The sequence below is a fragment of the Megalobrama amblycephala genome, linkage group LG4 (genome assembly GCF_018812025.1).
Source record: "Megalobrama amblycephala isolate DHTTF-2021 linkage group LG4, ASM1881202v1, whole genome shotgun sequence".
Lineage (NCBI taxonomy): Eukaryota > Metazoa > Chordata > Actinopteri > Cypriniformes > Xenocyprididae > Megalobrama > Megalobrama amblycephala.
In genome coordinates this window covers 35,770,107-35,792,057 of record NC_063047.1, presented here as the reverse complement: position 1 = coordinate 35,792,057, position 21,951 = coordinate 35,770,107, and the positions used below count along the sequence as shown (strand labels likewise).

At 38.6% G+C, this 21,951-nt stretch overlaps 1 protein-coding gene across 2 annotated transcripts in view; it reads right to left on the bottom strand.

Moving 5' to 3' along the window:
• Positions 1-21,951, bottom strand: part of adamts3 (ADAM metallopeptidase with thrombospondin type 1 motif, 3) — a 114,141-nt gene that overhangs the window by 74,518 nt on the left and 17,672 nt on the right. For both annotated transcript variants that reach the window (XM_048189091.1, XM_048189092.1), the window contains exons 4-5: positions 18,812-18,968; positions 60-247 (exon numbers count right to left, since the gene is read on the bottom strand). In XM_048189091.1, coding sequence (XP_048045048.1) covers positions 60-247; positions 18,812-18,968 — 345 coding nt within the window. The remainder of the gene's footprint in view (positions 1-59; positions 248-18,811; positions 18,969-21,951) is intronic.

Sequence of the window (21,951 nt, the reverse complement as noted above, 5' to 3'; positions counted from 1 at the left end):
AATGAATGAATGCATGAATGAATCCTGTTGAGCCTTGCTAAGAATGATAGGATACTCACAATGTTCATGAGGGTGAGGAGATAGTTCTGCACATGCTCTTTCCCATGAAAACGGACAACAGAATCATCTACTCCAAGCAGCACCTCAATATTGTAGTCATCGTCACCAGCGTGCCTCCGTCTCCTGACTTTCTTTTTGACTTGTTTAGCAATATTGTCCAGCACCCTTGGTGCATCCAATTCAGGCTCTGCAAGACAAAATGGTTAGTCTCAAAAAAGTACCTCATCTTCATCATTTGACAACACCACCATATTAAACCTCTTATGGGCCTCTTTGCATTACTATGAACTAGCGTCTTGCAAGTTTTTTCTTCTCCACAGAGTGCAAGTGGATGCCAGCCAAGAACAACAGAAAGCAATCCTAACAAGAGTTCTTCATGATCCAACATCAATCCAGGGTATAAACCAATGTCTTTTTAAAAAGCTTATGCTAAAATAAATATTCTAAACATCTTGCTCTTTGGCTGGCTCTGGTCTACAGTGTGGGGATTGTGAGGAACATTCCTCGGCTCCTGCATCCCGTCATGACATATGCATTCTTGTGTGGCCCAGCTCCCAGAAGAGTAAACACGTCTCTGAGGTTCCACTTCAAAAAGTACAGGGCTTCCCCTCATGCTCAGACGTGCCGTGTGTCCCTCGCAGTTTCCCTGGTCCACAGTGTCTCCATGCACACCCTCATTCTCCTGAGGGGCTGCCATTCACAAATGGCAAAGCGAGGATAGCACACACATGGCAAACCTGCGTAACCCACTGGCCCCCATTCTAAAAATGACTTATGATGGCAAATGAGACCATCCAGATCACCAGTGGAAATCTACCATGTCTAGACTGCAAAACTTCGACTGCAGCTCAAAATGTGTTAATCCATGAAGTAGGTAAAAAAAAAAAAACACTACACATGCAATACAGAGCTGCTTCAATGTCTTCTACATTTGCAAGTTTTGTTCATCCTGTACATGTGTAGGTAAATATCACCTCATCCATCTGTCTTTTTTTGTTGTGGTAAAGACATCCTTCTGTAGCCACATGATGTAAAGTTGTGGCCTCGAGATCTTATGTTGAGGGAACGACATCTTTTTTGAGTTTAATGAGTAAACAAACCTGCGTGGCCATAGCAACCTGGGATTATCAGAAATGGATATTATTAATCAATTAATAATTTATTTTCAATTAAGGATGACAAAAAAGTCAAACTGTTTATCAGACCAGGATTTATCTAGCAACACTCCTAATTAGAGGACAGAAAATATCATTACAGTAAAACAACAACAGAAGTCAAAGTATTGTCCACACCATGACAAAAAAACAAAAGTGTGTTGTGTTCATCTCAGATCACTCTCTTTTCAATTCTTCACTCATGAAACATGAGTGGGTTTGCCTTGCCAGCCACGCTCCACACAATAAAAACTCAGGAGGCTGCAGACTGCTGTGGAGGAGAAACCGGATGCATACATGGCATCTTTTAAAACAATGGCACAAAGAAACTTTTGGAGCACCATGAGCCTTGGTTTAACACTTGTTTTACATTATTTTGATTTTACCTCACCATATTTCAGACTGCTGAAAATCACATTAATTTTGCTCCCTGAGTAAAAGTCTTCAGGAGTCTACTTAAAATAGAAAGAGTCTACATAAAAGCTCAATTTTACATGATTACATTTATTGAAAGTAAAAAATGCACACGCTGTCAAGATGAAAGCATTCTTAGTGGGACAAAATGATCAAATTGAGTTGACAGTACACAGCCCCTTAATCATCATGAAATCCGCTTACTCTGACATTATTTGATAAACAAATTGGGCATGCTAAAACCATCTATGAATCCAATTACCGTTTTATGCAAGGATGTAAAAAGCTTCTACGCAGTGTATCTCGACAAGAGCAGTATGGATTTTGCTTTTTTCCCTCCTGTTCTATTTTGGTTTAGAAAATAGATCCCTCTGCTCTCCTTGCAGAAAACTTGTGAGAGGATTAACGACCATCTCTTTGATGGGCGAAGGTGGTTTTCCTTCCCTGGAAGTATAAAGAATTAGCAGGCAACAGTGTGCTAATAACAAACAGCATCAGGATCAAAAGATGCTGCAGGAGGCAGTTTTGATGGAATTCTTCCACGTGGCGCTAAAGTATAACACCACTAGCTGTGATCTAATGTGCTGGGAGCTACTTTAACTCTTTATTAGGACATAAGAGAACTCTTGTAAACAAGAGCAGCTGACTTAGCAAACGCCGGCCTCCTAAAGCTGTAGTATGGCAGCAGGGGGTTTACTGTACTTCTTCAACACGATTGGCCGTGTTTGAGGCTGTCAGGTGATCTTTAACTTTTAATTGAGACTCTAAATATCTTCTTGTGAGATACTTCTTCTTGTTTAATTAATTCTTATATTTTTCTGTTTGTTCAAACGGTCTCTGAACATTTCTCTGTATATCTCTGTAAATTTCTCAGAAGACGTCAGATAAAACAGAATCAATTCTTTAGCTATCAAATACACTCAATCTATTAAGGTGGGCGAGAAATTTTTTTTTCTTTATCCCACAGTTATGAAGTAAAACAGTTTTAATTATTATCCCATTCAGCCTGCAGTTCAGAATGAACATATACTGAATGTCAAGCGTTTTTCTTTTCTTAAAGGTGCCCTTGATTCAAAAATTTAATTTACCTTGGCATAGTTGAATAACAAGAGTTCAGTACATGGAAAAGACATACAGTGAGTTTCAAACTCCATTGTTTCCTCCTTCTTATATAAATCTCATTTGTTTAAAAGACCTCCGAAGAACAGGCGAATCTCAACATAACACAGACTGTTACGTAACAGTCGGGGTGTACGCCCCCAATATTTGCATATGCCAGCCCATGTTCCCAACATTATGAAAGGAATTAGACAAGGGCAGCCAGTAACGTCTGGATCTGTGCACAGCCGAATCAACAGACTAGGTAAGCAAGCAATAACAACAGCGAAAAATGGCAGATGGAGCAATAATAACTGACATGATTCATGATAACGTGATATTTTTAGTGATATTTGTAAATTGTCTTTCTAAATGTTTCGTTATCATGTTGCTAATGTACTGTTAAATGTGGTTAAAGTTACCATCGTTTCTTACTGTATTCACGGAGACAAGAGCCGTCGCTATTTTCATTTTTAAACACTTGCAGTCTGTATAATTCATAAACACAACTTCATTCTCGATAAATCTTTCCAACAGAGTGTAATGTTAGCCGTTAGCCACGGAGCACTATCAAACTCATTCATAACCAAATGTAAACATTCAAATAAACACTGTACTTACGCGATTAGACATGCTGCATGACGAACACTTTGTAAAGATCCATTTTGAGGGTTATATTAGCTGTTTGAACTTTTTTTATGTTGTTTAAGGCAAGCGCAAGCTCTTGGGGCGTGGAGCACGAGATTTAAAGGGCCACACACCCTGAATCGGCTCATTTCTAATTATGCCCCAAAATAGGCAGTTAAAAACATGAATTTAAAAAAAATCTATGGGGTATTTTAAGTTGAAACTTCACAGACACATTCAGGGGACACCTTAGACTTATATTACATCTTTTTAAAAAAAAGTTCTAGGGCACCTTTAATGATTCTGTACTTCATAATGAGTAGGATCTAAATGTCTATGTCAAAGATCTATGTCAAAGATGTCTATGAATGCTGTACTATATATTATATAATACAGTATATACATATTATATAATGCATACTGTGAATACTATGTGAATACTAATACTATGAATACTGTATTATATATATATATAAAATACAAATTATCCCTCATAATCAAACGTGACAGCCCAGGGTTTGCCACACATTGAAAAGCCTTGAATTATGCACAAAATAATTGAACAACCAGAATGAACTCACCAGCCCAATGTACGATCCACAGTTGGGTCAGCAGTTGGAACAGCTGCAGCATTATGTATATATATATATATACATAATGCTGCAGCTGTTCCAACTGCTGACCCAACTGTGGATCGTACATTGGGCTGGTGAGTTCATTCTGGTTGTTCAATTATTTTGTGCATAATTCAAGGCTTTTCAATGTGTGGCAAACCCTGGGCTGTCACGTTTGATTATGAGGGATAATTTGTATTTTTGGCCTCAAGCAATAGAGCAATAGACAGCATTGCTCTCTAAAAAGGCTTTGTAGTAGTTTAGTAGTTTAAACAAGACCACATACAGCTTTGTAAATATATTTACCCAGAAAAAAAAAAAATCGTTATGGTATAGGATTTTTTAAATGTTTTTGAAATAAGTCTCTTATGTTCACCAAGGCTGTTGATAAAAAAACAAACAAACAAACAAAAAAAAAAAAAACAGTAAAGACAATAATAGTGTGAAGTATTAATATAAACTGTTTTCTATTTGATTATTTCAAAATGTAATTTATTGCTGTGATGGCAAAGCTGAATTTTCAGCATCATTACTGTATTACAGTATTCAGTGTCACCTAATCCTTCAGAAATCATTCTAATATGCTGATTTGGTGATCAAGAAACATGTCTTATTATCAATTTCAGTCAAGCCACTTTCGTCAAATGTATATTTATTATAATGATAAATGCATATAGTTAGTGTTGGCGGTATGGATCTGTTCTGGGCAAACTCCATACACCCGTCCATGCAGCCCTGCTTGGACAGAGCATTGAGAGCAGCAAGTCAAACCCCCCGGGGTACAGAACAGATCCAGTAAACATACATACATAATAACAGTCACAACACGTTTACACAGGGAAGGAAAATAAAATTACTGTATGCAAGACAGTCGTAACAAACAACAGATTAGATTAAAGAATCCAGATAGGTGGAGTTGGGGATGGAGGAGGGAGTTAAATGCAGCGTGCAGCTAAGCAATAGAGAGAGGCAGAATTTAAATGAACCGCTGTGATGGGTGTCACGACTGGATTGGTACACGTCATGAAACAGCTGACTGTCAGCTGGTGTGAGCTTGACTGACGTGGCCTGCCTGAACTAACGCGATGCTTGATGCTAAAAAAAAACCTAAAAATTGTGCTGTTTACCATTTATTCTTTTTTGATTTATTTATTTTATTATTATTCTTTATTTTTTGTAGGAACTGTAGTACTTTTTTTCAGGATTCTTTGATAGAATATAATTCATTACCACTTTCCACAGTTGTATAAAAATAAACTCCATTGTTAGTTCATAATTAGTTCAGGTCCATTAAATAATATGAACAGATACAGCATTCAATTTTAATAAATAAATTTTAATAGTAAATGTTGAAATTGATATTAACTAAGATGAATCCATTGTTTTAAAAGTATTTTTCTTTGATAGTTCCTGTTAACTAATGTAGATAACTAAAGTAAACAAATGGAATCTTATTGTAAAATGTAAATGAAATCTTTTGTAACATTTAAATGTCATTAGTAATATGTGCCTATAGGTGTCTGCACAATGCGTGCACACTTGCTTGTTACACAGAGTGACACGCAGCAGCACACAAACGGAGAAGATTCGGAAACGCCCTAAGTGCACCTGCGCCATGGGCTTCAGACCATGTACTTTGATCATTAAAATAGGGCCCATGATCACAACTGTACAGTCAGAGCAGAGTTTTTCTTTCTCCTGCATCGTCGGAGTGAGAAAGTAGCCAGAAAACCTGGAGTGAAGCAGGTAATAACAGAACTCTTTGAGCGGGAGTTGGAAATCTCTGTCATTCTGCTCCACTCACATACACTGTTCCAAACTGTATTTTAGTCTGTGTGTTGATTGGAAACATGCAAAGCTTGATGTTTTGCCATCTTTCCAATCTATTAGTAGACAAAAAATACTGATATTGTAGTTATTCTACTCTCTAAGTTTATTGTCGTACAAAAACAACTTCCCATTTACATTTGTGCTGTTTTACTAAATACCAGTACTGTGATTAGACTTTAGGCATGTGGCCACATAATCAAACTCTGTTGTATTCTGTACAACAGCACTTTTGCTAATAAGATACTGTTTAAGTGTATTATGCTTTTCATTAAAATCAGAAGTGTACTCAAGCTCTCATTACAGCCTTTCAAATATCTGTGAAGCTGATAGGACGTATGACAGCTAAATCGCACCGCTGTCTCAAAACACAATTTCCTTGAAAGTCAGGAGGGGAAAGAGGAGAGCACTTTCCTGTCATGCTGATATAGTGTTGTTTATGCTGTACATATAATATAAAAACAGTCGGTGTCATTGGGTTCAGCTCTCAAAGGCCTTCTGTCAGCCTTGCACAGCGCACCGTGAAAGTAAAAGAATGAACGTCTATAATTCACTCTTGAGGATGAAAACCTCATGTGGTGTGATATCCTCAACAAATACTGCCCATTACGCTTCATTGAATGCAGGAAGCTTGAAGGATGATGGGATATGTCATGTTAGACGACTACACAGAGACACTGCGCCACATCTATTGCATGTTACGCTTTGTTTTCTGGCATGGAATAGCCCATGGGAATGACCTCTTAACAACCCAGATGTAAACACCCCAGACACATACACACGCACATAGGGAGAGAGAGAAACAGGCCATGAAGTTCTTTCCCAGACAACATTTTGCCTCCCCAAAACAAAAACAGATGTGGCCACATTGACGGAAATGCAGATAAAACCTAATATTAAGCCTTAAATAAGTTAAGCCAGGTGCATTCAAAAAGTGAAATTCTTGCAAGAAAGCAAGTGAAAACATTAAAAATAAGAAAATGGCATCAGGAGCAGCACAATAAACATTAGTCCATAAAAAAAACATTAATTCCACAATAAACATTTACAACAGTCAATTTACATTCACAAAGACCCTTCAGTAAAGTAAACCAGCTGATAACAGCACAAATGCAAAGTCTTTCTTTCTTGCAGGTGGTTTTTGCTCATTTAAAACAGCATAAAAGACAGAAGCTATTTAAGCAGGGGCATAAAAAGAAACCCACTGCATAATATATCCACATTAGTGTCTCAAAAGGAATACATTCTTTGACGATAACCCTCACTGGACATGATCTCTACCAGCTCCTAAAGATTTCCCTATTTTCTTTTATTTCTGTTAATAAATTACTCATGGAATAAAATACTCAGTGGTTATGACATCACTTTGTGGGCCAAGAATTCTAAGAATTCCGTCTATTTGCTGGTATCTAATTCCAGCAATCCTTGCACAGACAGGAAAGAAGAAAGGCATTGTGGGATGGTAATAAAACCAGTCCTTTTTCACTGCCAGATGGCATGGCACAGGGGTGATTCAATGGAACCTAGACTCACAGAGTAATACTCTAATGAAACATTCAAATGTTGTGAAACTGCAACACGGTTGTCCTCGACTTGACACACTGCAGAGCCAAGACTGTAGGATAATGATAACAATGGCTCATGGAAAAAATGTCTCAACTATTACAAATTATTTTCAAAAGGGAATATGGAAAGAATAATGCCTGAATAATTCATTTCACAGAACAATTCATTTGAGAGGATAATTGTGCCACACATTAGACACAATATTCTCCTGTTGACTGGCTGGAGATGAACTTCGAAAAGGGTCTCAGATGGAGAATTGGAGGGCTGCTCATATCTCTCTATCTATCTGACAAAAAGACCAAAATTGGCAGAATAAGCTCTGTTTAGTGGTTCCAATTTAAACTTGTGCACATTGCTGAACACGTGCAATAGCTGATATTCATGAACTCAATTTTTTTTTTTTTTTTTACATTTATCGGAATTCATTGTGTAGCTTTTAGCTTAATAAACATGAGTATCTAATCAGCCGAGAAGCCCACTTTCCATTATACATGGTTGAATTAAACATTAATATTTCATTACAAAAAGAGGCTTTAGCCAAGAATAACTAATGGAAGCACGTAATTCTTTCTTTGACTCAAGGATCAGATTCGGCCATGGTACAAACCTTCAGGAATAATTATGGAAATCAAAAACCGAATTCATTCATTTATTCTCATCAAACAATATTATAACACGAGCAGGTATATGTTTACGGTTTTCTGAGCATTTAGTTTTAAAACGTGTGAGTGCCCCAAGCAAGATCAGCTTTGAACCTTGTATTAAACTTGTTTGTAGGATATTCAAACCAAACAGTATACAACAAGTTTGCCCAGAAAGGCATGCTGAATTCACACTTGTTAAAGACCGACTTATTCTAAGATTATTTATTATGTGTGCCATATTTGAATTATTCAAATGAAATGCTACAACTGGCAAAATTTAAAGTTCTTTTAACCATGACATTTTGCATCTTAACACAACATAGAGGGCTAGCAAGTAATGCTAGAAGCCATGATTAAATTTAAAGTGGATTAAAGTGGATATAGTGCGAGTAAAAGACTAAACAATGTTTCCTATCCTGTGAACATAAGAATTTTGCTTAATAACATAATGTTGCTTTTATCATCTACTTTGCTAAGATCCCTGATCAAGAAATTTCCAATAGGGTCATGATGAAATCTCTGGCAATTGCACATTATGGCAACAAGCTGCTAATCACCTAACTACAAAGTGTTTTCTAAGAGGATGCAAACCGCCTCCAGGCAAAAATCATCTTCTATGACTTTGTTTATACCAATTAACACTCTAAGAACTTCCTACTCAGAAGTGCTAGTGCAAATTTGACATGCTTATGTGTCTTTGTGTGTCAGCAGTGGGTTTCACTGTGACCATGTAGGCTGGGAAAGAAGCTAGCTTTCTATTTTGTCCAATGAAAAGGCACTTTAAAGGCCTTTTATTCCTGATGTGGGAAAATATTTATGTTGATGTCTTTGACAGCACAATGGAAGAGGAGGGGACTTTGGAATGGCTCTTTCAGGGATGCCATTACTCACAATTTAGCCCCTTGTGTTCACTGCTTAACCCTTTAGTTTTACTCTGCTGATCCCTAATGTGTCAGAGAAGCCAACTGTCCCTGCTTCTGCAGCTTTCACTAAGTGAACACAAGGTCTAAAGCATTGGAGACAACAGATGTCCAATAAGCTTTAGAACACTACTATCCACATTATCACTAACCTTTTCCTCTCTTCCAGCCTGATGAAACAAAAGAAACTAAAAAAATAAATAAAGACTAGTAAATTCTTGGCCGAAACAAAATTCTGGAGCCACTGGGCCGAAGGACAAAACCAAAAATGCTCATTTTAAATAAGCCATTATCTAAAAGGTATATCTTGTTATGTCATCTTTTTAAGTATTTGAATGGTCACATAATTTGCATACAATTTTAAAGCGCAAATGTAAAATTAATTTGTGTTCGAATTTTGACCACAAGATGTATAACCGTAATTGTTTTTCCTGTAAAATATCATAATCATCAGCTGCCATTTCCATTTAAAGGTGCTAAATAGGATGTTTTGTTTTATACATTTTTGCAATATTACTTGAAACTGTCTTTACTAACTGATAAAAGACTATTTATTAGGTGCACTGAAAGTAATAATATTAATATACATCATCTGTGCACAAGGTAGGGCCTTAAAAACATCAGCCAATCGTTTACGCGATCATCACGTAAACGATTGGCCCTCTGGCTTGTCAATCACTGCCATGACGTTCCTTGTGAGAGACGTGCACGGATTGGCCCTCTGGCTTGTCAATCACTGCAGTGACGTTCCTTGTGAGAGACGAGCGTGGCTGCGCGCTCCAGTAACTTTCCACACTCCACAGGCGCCACATGCAATGTTTTTGTCAGGAGACAGGAGTAACAACTGCAGATTATGAGTTACCTGCGGTGAGTCCGACATAATGAATCCACTAACACGACACAGCGAATGCCGGTGGTAAACAAACACTCGTGTTCCAATACCCGTGCTCCAATACTCGTGCACGAGTTTTGGGAGGCGTTCCCTTGAAATGAGCTGTGAAGGAGGGGGGTTGTTCTTACGCATGCACTCATTTCAAAAACTCAGTAACAGTCTTTGGATTCTCAGTCGATGAAAAAATCCTCTCTATCACCTTTAATATGATTATTGTGATGTTAAAGGGATATTTCACTCATAAGTGAAAAATCATTTACATATTTATTTATTTATTTTTTTCATGCAATGAAAGTAAGGGATCCAACTGAGTTACTGAGTTACATTGAGAATGGACAAAAACAGTTCTTCAAAAATATTTTTTATTTTGCGTTCCACAAAAGAAATAAAGTCATATAGTTTAGGATGAGTAAGGATGAGTAAATGATGACAGATGTTTTGTTTTTGGGTGAAATTTCCCTTTAAAGATTCTGTTTTTTGATCTGTTAAAGGTTTCAATGGTTGAAATTTCAGTGTATCCTCTAAAACATAGCACAGCAATGAAGAAAAAACTAAAATCTATTAAGTCCTGATATGAAGAGTTTAAACAGTAAAAAGGAAAACCGTTGTACTACCACTGATAAGCGGATTAAGGCTGACAAAATGTCTCAGTCGTCCTCAGATAACAGGTCTCTTTATCTCACTTTGTCGGTCTTACCTTTTATATTTGGCTTGACATTTTCTGACACCATACACTTGTGCATTTTGGAGGGATTATGTGTTTAAGAGGCTGTTTTCATTTTCCTAAATTGTTTGTATTGAAGGCTCCCCCAATTCCATCAAGCTCAGTGGGCTTCATTTCAAATATACACAACTATTTTCCATTTGCCAAATTTGGATTGAAACCTCAAGATACTCTCAGGTTGGAGATAAGCGCAGAAAGTGCTACACCTCTACACTTTCTAGACCAAATCCGACATGGATTTTCAGAGGTACCGCAGACTTTTTCTCTCTTCCTTCGTCTTTGATCTAGCATGTTTAATTGGAAAGCCTAGCAACTACAGCATGCTAATAGGTGCCTAACTCAGCATGGTATGCCGTGGCTGTCAGCCACCATAATTGTTATTCCCTTTGGTTAAACTCATTTCTCCAGGGACTGGAGCCAATCTTTACAGCCAGTGACAAATCACTTGAGGAGTAAACGGAACATGCACTGCAACCAAGACAAATTAGGTGTCCAGCAGCCTGGCCTGCAATTTACACTAAATAGGTTCATCAATGTCCTGATGTTATCTGTTCCCCAAACCTTATGAACTTTCAGGTGGATGGCTCACAGTCTTTGGAGGGAGACTCTAGATTACGATGGCAATTTCTGATTTGTTATCACAACCGAGAGCTCTGTGGCAACTCTGTGGCATAATATCACAGTTGTGCTTTAAATTGTTGCTGTGTCTTTTAGGAGCCATGCTGTCATCCATTACAGCCACTGCACACTGACATGCTGATAAAGCTGTGCGGTACCCATGTTAAATAGATAATGTAGTTGTTCCATCTGCTTTTAATATGGTCCTTCACGTGCTGGTATTTATCAGCATGAAAGCAAAAATCACTAAGCAACACTTTTTATTCTGTGGCCCTGGGGAACACTTACCATTATTCACACCCAAAACTGTGTTTGTAGAGTATGGCTCCAGAAGTATCATTCAGATGATTTACTTCTTTCCCCTGTGCAATCAAGCTCATTTAAAGAAGAGCACAACATCACAGAATGAGTTTCACTGAATAAAACAGCATGGCCTGGATTATGTACACTGAGGGAGAGACAGCCCATTGCTAATCTCATTACGGACTAAACTGAGTAGCGTGAAATACAATTCAAACACCTGTATATAAACACAAGTTGTGCATGGTCATTTACTTTGTTTTACATTTAGATTAACTTTGGCATCATCAAATGCTCAAAATGTTCATCAATAAAACCACCAGTAAATTGAATAACCCTGTTAAATCTGCAGTTTAATCTGCTGTTTATCTAGTGTTAGCAGGTGCTATCCTGAACAATTTGAACAAATCTTTTATTTGAATTGGAAATAACGAGCTGTCTCAGAGAGCGATTCATTCATCGAGTAGCAGCATAGGCTCAGAGTTTGACTCTATACAGCAAAAATAAATCTTCTCCTGTCAAAGTCTCATTCGTTCATTTGTCACGTGACATGACAGCTGCATATATTCTTTACTGGATACAGAAATTAGTTCATAATTCCTAAATGTCTTTATAAAACTGTTTATTACAAACATCTTTGGATAATAATATGATCATTCGTAAATGCATACAGTGATGAATAGTGGTCACGTGACCAATGAATGACTTGGACTGGAGGAGAGACTCTAGGAGAAGTGAACTAATTATGGCAGCGTTTCTCAAAAGTATTGTGAGCTAAGTTGATCGAGACCATCTGTGTCAATTGCTCTACGGTCCGTCTAGGCTTACGGTGCTTTTGAGAAGCGCAGTCCATTTCTGTTTCCTGCAATCTCAGAGCCTATGCAGCTTTCATGTGACAAGGAATGACCAGAAGACCCTGAATTAATCATGTCCGTTTCTCATTATTTGTCATTGTCTGCATTATCATTTTTAATTTTTTTTCGAATATGAGTTTGCACAAGTAGACATATTGGGGGAATCTGGCTATTGAAAATGTAAACTTTAATTTAATTCTGCTCAAATTAACGAAATTACTTGAATAAAGATTTGTTCATTTTTCTGAATGAGATTCAAAGATCCAAGTCATGTAATGGTACACAAACATGTAGGGGTGTAACAATACAGAAGATGGAACTGTCACTGGTCGATCGGGCCAGTGCTGAATCTTCACGAAAGTTTATAATTTGCTTGTGTTTAAAGCCTTGCAAAAAGCAGACATCTCAAACAGTGTCCGTTAGATCACAACACTGGAAAATAGAGTGCTATGAATCGTTCTTCACAGACACAGTAACTGAAATTAAAACTGTTAAAAGAATATGGTCAATAAACTGCCGCATAAGAGCGCCACGCGCTGTGACTCTGTGTTGCTTCAAGCACATCATTCTGCACATGGGATGCGCATAAGTGCTTTGTGCCACTCTGTATTGGAGCCTTTATAATAAATTTGCACAATGAAAGAATATTAATAGCCTATCTTGTTTTGTCCTACCTATAATATGTTGTTGCTTCATTAAAAACCTGCACTATACATTTAAAAGAAATGTCTTTTAATTATGCGTGTGTGTGTGTGTGTGCGTGTGTGTGTGTGTGTGTGAGTGTGTGTGTGTGTGTATGTAGCCTATTCCTTGTTTATCAGTTTTTTGACATTACACATTTTAGCACAGAACTAAAATACTTTCTTGACTGTTGTCATGTCATGAGGTGTCATTAAGTTACTGTGTGAATTTTTATTTGTGGATGTCCCAATCAGGGTTCAGGATGTGAAATTTTGAAATAAATGTTTGTTATATATTTTGGTTGAGTTAATAAAAATTTAACTGGTTGTGTAAAATAGGCTCAAAATATCGAAATATTAATCGAATCGAATCGAATCGTATCGTAATCGTATCGCAGAACTTTTTGAGGTATCGGAAAATATAGAATCGCTGGCTATGAGAATCGATATTGTATCGAATCGTGATGAACTGTCCGATTTACACCCCTACAAACATGATGGTTTGGTACGTACCTATGTCACTGTTCGGTGCGGGTTCGGTACAGCAGGGGGAGAAAACTAAACATAGAATTGCTTATTTTTTCTTCTTTTTCATTAAACAGTGGTTGTCATGATCACTAGTGAGAGTGCCCTAGTCAGCCACTAGAGGGCACTCCATCCTGGACTCTTGTTTTCACCCCTTGGACTACATTACCCATAACTCACTTCCCTGGACTCATTATCTCATTGTCATTGCACCCAGCTGTTTTGTGTTTGTTCAATTAGTGTCTGTCTATTTATACCTGGTTTGTCTCTGCTTTTGTCATGGTGTCTTCATTCATGTTCCCAAGTCTCTGTTTTGGTTTGCTTTGTGTTTTGTTCCTGTCATTGTTTTGTTTGGACTGTCTCCCTGGATTTTTGACTATTGACTGGCTCATGGATTACGTTTCTGGATTTCCCCAATAAATACCTGCAATTGGACCTACCCTGTTTGTCTTCGTGTGTGCCGTGACAGAAGACACCATCACTTTAGGATCCAGCAGGATGGGGATTTGGATCACTCCTCCAGCCACGGTGAGGGAGCGGATGGCTCTTGTTCGGGCGGTGCTGGCTTTGCGACAGGAGGGGAGAGAGATAGGGTGTTTTGCCCAGTTTTTCTGGACGTTGTCAAGAGGGCTGCGGTATAATGATGAGGCGTTAAAAGGGGTTTTTAATGGATGCCTTGATGACCCTCTGCCCCAGTGTGAGTTGGAGGGGCTCCAGACCCTGGATTTTTGGAGTTTTACCAATTATCTCTCCCGCAGAAACCGTTGGGCAACTCATGCTCAACCAGAGTCCGCTCCTGCCCGTGAGTCTGCCCCAGAGCCTGCTCTAGCCCGTGAGTTCGCTCCAGAGTCTACAGAGGAGGTGGGCACAGGTTCAGTGCTGAACTCACATAAGAGGAGGAAGGCTTCAGTCATCCCTCAAGGCCTGGAGGCCTTCCCGGAATCCGCTCGAGCCAGTGAGCCCGCTCGAGCCAGTGAGCCCGCTCCAGAGCCCGCTCCAGTCAGTGAGCCCACTCCAGCCAGTGAGTCCATTGTGGGTGAGCCACCGCCTCACCCTCATAAGCGGAGGAGAAGGAGGAAAAGGGCTTCCTCCATCCTACAAGGCCTGGAGACCACTCTAGAAGTTGTTCGTGGGTTCTCCAATCGCCTTGCCCTGCCGGCGCCACCGGAGCAGCCCGAGCCCGCTGCCGTCCCCGAGCAGCCCGAGCCCGCTGTCCCTGATTCGGCCACGGAGGCCGTCACCGAGCTGCCCGCTCTCCCTGATTCGGCCACGGAGCACCCTTGGCCAGCCCTGCCGCCGCCGCCCAGGTCGTCTGCCCTGCCATCGTCAACCAAGCCTTCTGTCCTGCCGCCGTCAACCAAGCCGTCTGTCCTGCCACCGTCGTCCAGGCTTCCTGCCCTGCTGCCACTGCCCCGGCCGTTGGAACCGCTGGAACCCGCCTGGTCAGTTCCTCCAGCGCCGCCCTGGCAACCAGCCAGGACTCCAGACCCCAGGGAACCTGCCTGGTCAGTTCCTCCAGCGCCGCCCTGGCAACCAGCCAGGACTCCAGACCCCAGGGAACCTGCCTGGTCAGTTCCTCCAGTGCCGCCCTGGCATTCAGCCAGGCCCCCGACCCTCTTAGAGCCCCCGTGGTCTGTTCCACTGGCTCCCCCCTGGCCTTCGGTTGGGGGCTCTGGTCCTGGCCCACCATCCCTCCCCCTGATCCTCCTCCTGTCCACCTCCCTCCTGAGTTTTTGTGTTTCGTTTTTGTTGTCTGGTGGAGGGGTAATGTCATGATCACTAGTGAGAGTGCCCTAGTCAGCCACTAGAGGGCACTCCATCCTGGACTCTTGTTTTCACCCCTTGGACTACATTACCCATAACTCACTTCCCTGGACTCATTATCTCATTGTCATTGCACCCAGCTGTTTTGTGTTTGTTCAATTAGTGTCTGTCTATTTATACCTGGTTTGTCTCTGCTTTTGTCATGGTGTCTTCATTCATGTTCCAGAGTCTCTGTTTTGGTTTGCTTTGTGTTTTGTTCCTGTCATTGTTTTGTTTGGACTGTCTCCCTGGATTTTTGACTATTGACTGGCTCATGGATTACGTTTCTGGATTTCCCCAATAAATACCTGCAATTGGACCTACCCTGTTTGTCTTCGTGTGTGCCGTGACAGTGGTTTGTTGAACAAATGTGTTCAATGTGTTTCTCTTTAAATAAAGTCAATTATAATTAACATTTTCTTAAGGATAAAAAAAATCTCAGCTAATACTATATACTGGGAGTCCTTTCTTGCACATTACTATAATATTAATGGTTACAATTAACAACAGAGCCCAAACTATTAAATTCAGTTGCTATTTATTTTTATATATAATCAACAATCAAATAAAAACATGTAAATTGCACATAAGGCAGGTTTTGCATTAACTTCTAAATCTAATTATAAAATTATTCTTTTTTTTTTTTTTAAACATGCGGTGGACACTAAATGACTTGCCTGAGGTAAATGTAATGCTATGTGAGATATTATTCTCAAGCTGTTTTACTGATGTCTTTCCGCAGTAGAAACGCAGTTGTTCTTCTTATTCTGTGCTTTTTCCTGTTGTGGCGGTTAGCAAACAGAGTTTAATTACCACACACGCCCCCTTCTGGATTGGAGTGTGGATGACTGTCTTCGTCATCTGACTTCATGCACCGAACCGTGACAGTTCAGGACGAATACATGTACTGTTACACCCCTAGTAAAGCACAATAGTAAGTAACTTCAACTGTCTAATTTTCGCTCTTTGCATCGTCAAACAACACTATAATACTAGCCTAGCCAAGGAGCGTGAGTCGTTTAGTGAAACACAGCAGGTCGTGTCATTTCAACAAGGCAAACTACACAAGGAGGGTGACCCGCACCACACATAATTAAAAAAAAAAAACATTGTGTACATTGTAATTGTACACTACTCATATGACTCTCCACAAAAACATAATTTATTTCTTGTACATTTATACATTTACAAATGTACATATACATTTAATGTATATATATACTTTATGGGTAATAAAGTATGTATTTTTAATGGGTAAAGTATGTATTTTTAATGAGTAATTAAACTAATAGCTGCATCTTTAAATATCATCTTTTGCTAATCTCAAAATCAAGACACAGAATCAAACCTATAGCCTTGGTATTGCCGTCATCATGCTATACTGTTTGAGCTACAGGAAAGACACTTGTGCACCTTCAAATGTAACCTGATAGATGCTTTGGTCTTTTCTTAAAGATCTAGACACGTTCACTTAGGAAAGGAGAAATTCTCTTTGGTCAGGAGAGCGAGCAGCTGACCTGTGTACCACAGAAGGAGTTCAAATAACACATAACCACAAGGTTAAGCAGCATTGACTTTCTCACTTCTCTTAGAACTACACAGCTTGCTACCTGGCAATAATTTGAATTAGCTCAGTGGAGATGCTTTTGAAAGACAGCTGAATGAGTCATGCAATTGAGTATCTTTAGATCATTGCATTTCCAATGTCCATGAGACCAACCACCATAAAGAGGACACTATGCTAAAAAATAAAGCTATGCCCATACAATGGGCAAGTAACTCACTGTCAACTTAGCTTAAAGGGATAATGAAATGAATATTCTGCCATCATTTACTCACCCTCAAGTCGTTCCAAACCTGTATGAATTTCTTTCTTCTGCTGAACACAAAAGAGGATATTTTAAAGAATGCTGGCAACCAAACAGTTGATGGACCCCATTGACTTCCATAGTATTTTGTTTTTTCATACTTTGGAAGTACAACTTAAATGATGACAGAATTTTCATTTTTGGGTGAGAGAGGTTTTTCTATATAAATGGATCTTGCATCTTTTATGTAATTCACATACGGCTAAACATTTGTTAGGTTTTACAAGTAGTACATGAACAGTCACAATAGGTTTGATAGTGGCAATAACTTTAAGGGCTGCTGGCCAAACAGAAAAGACTTTTACTCATCTTATAAGCAGCACGCTGTGATTATCTAAGCAACAGCAGCGAGAGCGTAATCATCTCTGCCTACAGCATGTTTCCCACCTGGGACAATGAAATGCCTTCACATCGCCATGGCAACCGCTACAACCACACAAGCACTTGACTCTTTAGAAGTGACTGAATTGAGAGGAAATCTCGAAAGGTTGTGACTGCACAAAGGGCTTGACTTCCCAGAGCTTCCCACTGTTCGAACGTGATTATAAAATTACTTCCAACAAAAAAAATGTCGGCTGTGAATTGAAAGTGCTGTCAGTCATTCACACGCCCTGATGGTGGATTGTATAAAGGTTTATGTGATCTGGTTGAGAAAATGCTGTTCAGCAATGATGGGCTGGCCCACCTACAAAGAACGTCTGACTTCAGACCTTCTGGCATGCTTTAGTACGCCACACATTTCTAAAAAAGTGCTATGATGCATTTGATTTCATTTGAGCAAAGGCAATATAAAATATACCATGTGTATCTGTGTAAGCGCTCAGTGAAGAGTGTCAAAGATGTATATTTACAATATATGACCCTGGATCACAGTAGCAATAGCCATTGTATGGGTCAAAAATATAGATTTTTCTTTTATGCCAAAAAACGTAAGGATATTAAGTAAAGATCATGTTCCATGAAGATATTTTGTAAATGTCCTACCATAAATATATCACAAAATGTATTTTTGTGAGTGGATATGCATTGCTAAGGACTTCATTTAAGGCGATTTTCTCAATATTTAAATTTTTTTGCACCCTCAGATTCCAGATTGTCAAATATTGTCCTATCCTAACAAACCATACATCAATTGAAAGCTTATTTATTCAGCTATTTTATCATTTTCAAAATTTTCAAAATTTAAAAATAAAAATTACCCTCATGACTAGTGTTATGGTCCAGGGTCACATATGTTTTTGAAGCATTGATCACTGTAGCCTACAATGATCATTTGTAGCCAGTCAAAGACATATCTGTTGAGCACAATGGCCAGTCAGAGGTGTTTAAGAATACGCTCAACAGCACTCAAAATGCTAGGGGGTAATGCTGGTATCGTCACATTTTTAAAATTTGACAACACTAGTTGAGGAGCCAAGAATGGTTCTTCTATGGCATTAAATGTGAAAACCCCCTTTTGGAACCTTTATTTTTAAAAGTGTTGACATTAAATATCAAATAAATCAAGCATTATTAAAGATCTACAACATGAAGCTGTGGAAAACCCTAATCCTAAGGCAAACACAGGAAATAGGACACAGCTAGAATCAGCAGACAAGACTTTAATAATCCAGTAGTACGTACCAATCTGGTGGTAATCCAAGGAGATGTCTGAAGGAGCTTGCAATACTGCAGACCTACGATACACCACATGAACTCTTCCTCTCTCCTCGTGTTCCTGTGTTCCTCGCTCCAGAGGCTCAATGAAGTACTCATCAGAATCAGTACGAATCATACCAGCCTTCGGGACAACAAAAGAAGACCAACTGTTATCAGAAATGAACAGAAAATTGAATCTGACCAAGAACCTTTCTAGAGAATAAATCTATAAATAACTATGAGAGACAGATTTGACAGTGTACAAATGAAATAATATGTTCATAAATGTAGGTGACCGTCATTGGTTAGAATAAATCTCACCACTAAATGCAAGGCCCTTGCCAAAACAGATCTTATGGTCTTGTTGGGAGAGCAGATGCTCTATTTATCACCCAACCCTCAACCCCTTTATTTACTTTTATCTTTTCATCTAACATATGGTAACAGTCACAACATATGTACAGGTACAGAACAGATGCCTCACCTCCAAACATTCCTTCTGCTCAGAGTTAAGCAAGCATACATTTTTCAGCCTCATAAAAAATTCCATTGAATTGAGCTGATAAAACAATCCAGTGTTTGAATTCACAACCAAATATTTTCTGTAAGCCTTGATAGCAAATGGAAACACCAGAGAGAGTTAAATGTTTAATGTACTGTATTTGTCAGTGAGATTGAAGATCAGGAGATTGAATTTCCTCTCTGCTTTCTTCTCAGCCCCCTATTCGTTTCAATATCAAAGGCATCTTTAATTCAAAAATGCTTTTAGGATACAAAACTCATTATCACACATAGTTGTAAACAAAACATGGTTTTCTTATCCTGCATAACTCAATAAATTAATCTGATTTCCCCTGACTAAATTCCTTAATTAGTTTGAAATACTTAATTACACAAACTTATTAGAAATCAACAAAATGGGGATAATTTAGACCTGAAAATATAGAAATATCTAATGAAAACTAAAAGTTGTAGTATTGTGAGCAAAAAAATATCACATAAAATGAAAAAGAAAACTTTATTAGTTTAACCTTTTCAGTCTCAAATTGGCATAATGATAATATAACTATAATAAATATAAAAATGTAATGAAATCAAAGGCAAAAAAATCATAATTTTCACCAAGTGTATATTATTGCATTATGTGTTTTATTACACCAAATTGTTCAGAAACTAACAAAGTGGGGCTCATTTAAAGGGGTCATTTGATACAATTTTTTTCACAGACTGTACATTATTGCAGTACCTCTATTTCCAGTCTGTCTAAAGTCTGGCTGTCTGGCAGATTTCTACAAAGCCCCTCCTTCTGAAAAGCCCAGAGTGATCTGATTGGCCAGCTGGCCCAGTGTGTTGTGACTAGCCAAACACCTCAAGTGCATGTCAGAAATGTAACACCCCTTACCATAATAACAATTTTCAGCTTCCATAGCTTCTAAAGCAATTATAAACAGTTAATAATGTTGTTGGTATTAACAAATCACTTCGAGCCAGAGATTCTGAAAATGTGGATGATCAAGCAGATAGACCAGAATCGACTTGAGAAGAACATTTTGGTAATTTTTTTTTTTTTTAACTCACTTTTCTTTCAGATTCTAGGTTATAATGGTTACATTTGTCTTTTTCACTATAACAACTTTATGTGTGACATAAAATACAGTTTAAAAAAAAAAACACTTAAGTGTATAGCCAGCGTTGTACTCTACCAGGTTCAGGGAGCTGTCCTCTGTAAAATGTTCTGTACACAAGCTAACTTTTGGGTTGTACTGCTCAGAAACAGCATTATAAATAAATCGTAACTGCTGGTTCCTAATTTCATCCTTTTTTTTTTGGTTGGCCAAACAAAGTGGTTCTGCTTTCGCATCTAAACACACAGCATCTCCACAACATGGCAACAACACTACAGTTCACTGAAGCCTCATCTTCTTTCTTTGCATATGTCTTTGAGTGGGCATTATGATAATATTTCACATTGTGACATAGATGGTTGTGGAAGTAATATCTGGACATTTTAGACAGATATGGAGATCTAACTTTGCAGATCTTATATATGTACAAATAGATAAATTACACACTAAATGGAAAGGAAATGTTAAACAAAACACCATATGACCTCTTTAAATATACTCTAAAGAGAGGTTTAGTATTTTAAATAATTAAAAAAAAAACAGTCTGCAAGAAACTCACCACAGTGTTATTACATTCTGTTTTTATTTCTTACAGGTGTTTTACCCATATTTTGAATTACATTACATTGTGTATCAGGGTTATAGGAAATGCGTGTCAGATCATTTCTTGGCAGAAAATTAACCCTTTCAAGCGTGAGTTTAAAATATTCTAACTGTCCCCCCAGAGTGAGTTTTTTTAAGGCGACCGTTATTTTAGAATGTTTGCCTTTAATGTTTCCATAGCGACGCGTCATGCGTGTCACGAGCGCTGAGCGCAGCCACAATAACACTGTATGACAGGTGGATCGCTATTATTTTGTTTTTCCTTGTTTATTTAAAATATTCACAAACTTGCTTTCCAAATTCCATGTTATCAACTATCTGATATTCCGATCCTCAAATATGTGTAAGGGAGTGTGTTTGTCGTTTAGAATCCTTTATAAATGATCTTTATCTTGATCTATAACGCGAGATGGGCGGCGCCATCTTAGTTTGCCCCGCAGTTCGGATTTACAGCAGGTGAATTCATCATTTTCTCCCGAAATATATGCAAGTAAGTGGCTGGTGAACTGGAAGAATAATAGAGTAAACTTTATAGTTACTTGGGCCCATTATGTGTGTCTGATATGAATAAATGTCAGCAAATTGTATATGAATGGATTGTTATTGCTCCTTCCACTGATGTCTGACATTAGTGTGTATTTTATAAACTCTAAATATATTGTTTTAATGGTGCTTATGCATATTTAAATGTCTGAAACCTTAAAAGAAACGTTATGTGGCTGAAAACACTGCATAGCTGTGATATATGACAAGAGCTGCGCGCGTCCGTCTCACAGTAAAAGCGTGAAAGCGCAGTTTGAATCTGGCAGTTATGTGACGTCGCTGAACGTTCGAAATCCCATATGTGGGACCGTACGCCCAGGGGCACTGAAATAAAAATCCCATATGTGGGACCGT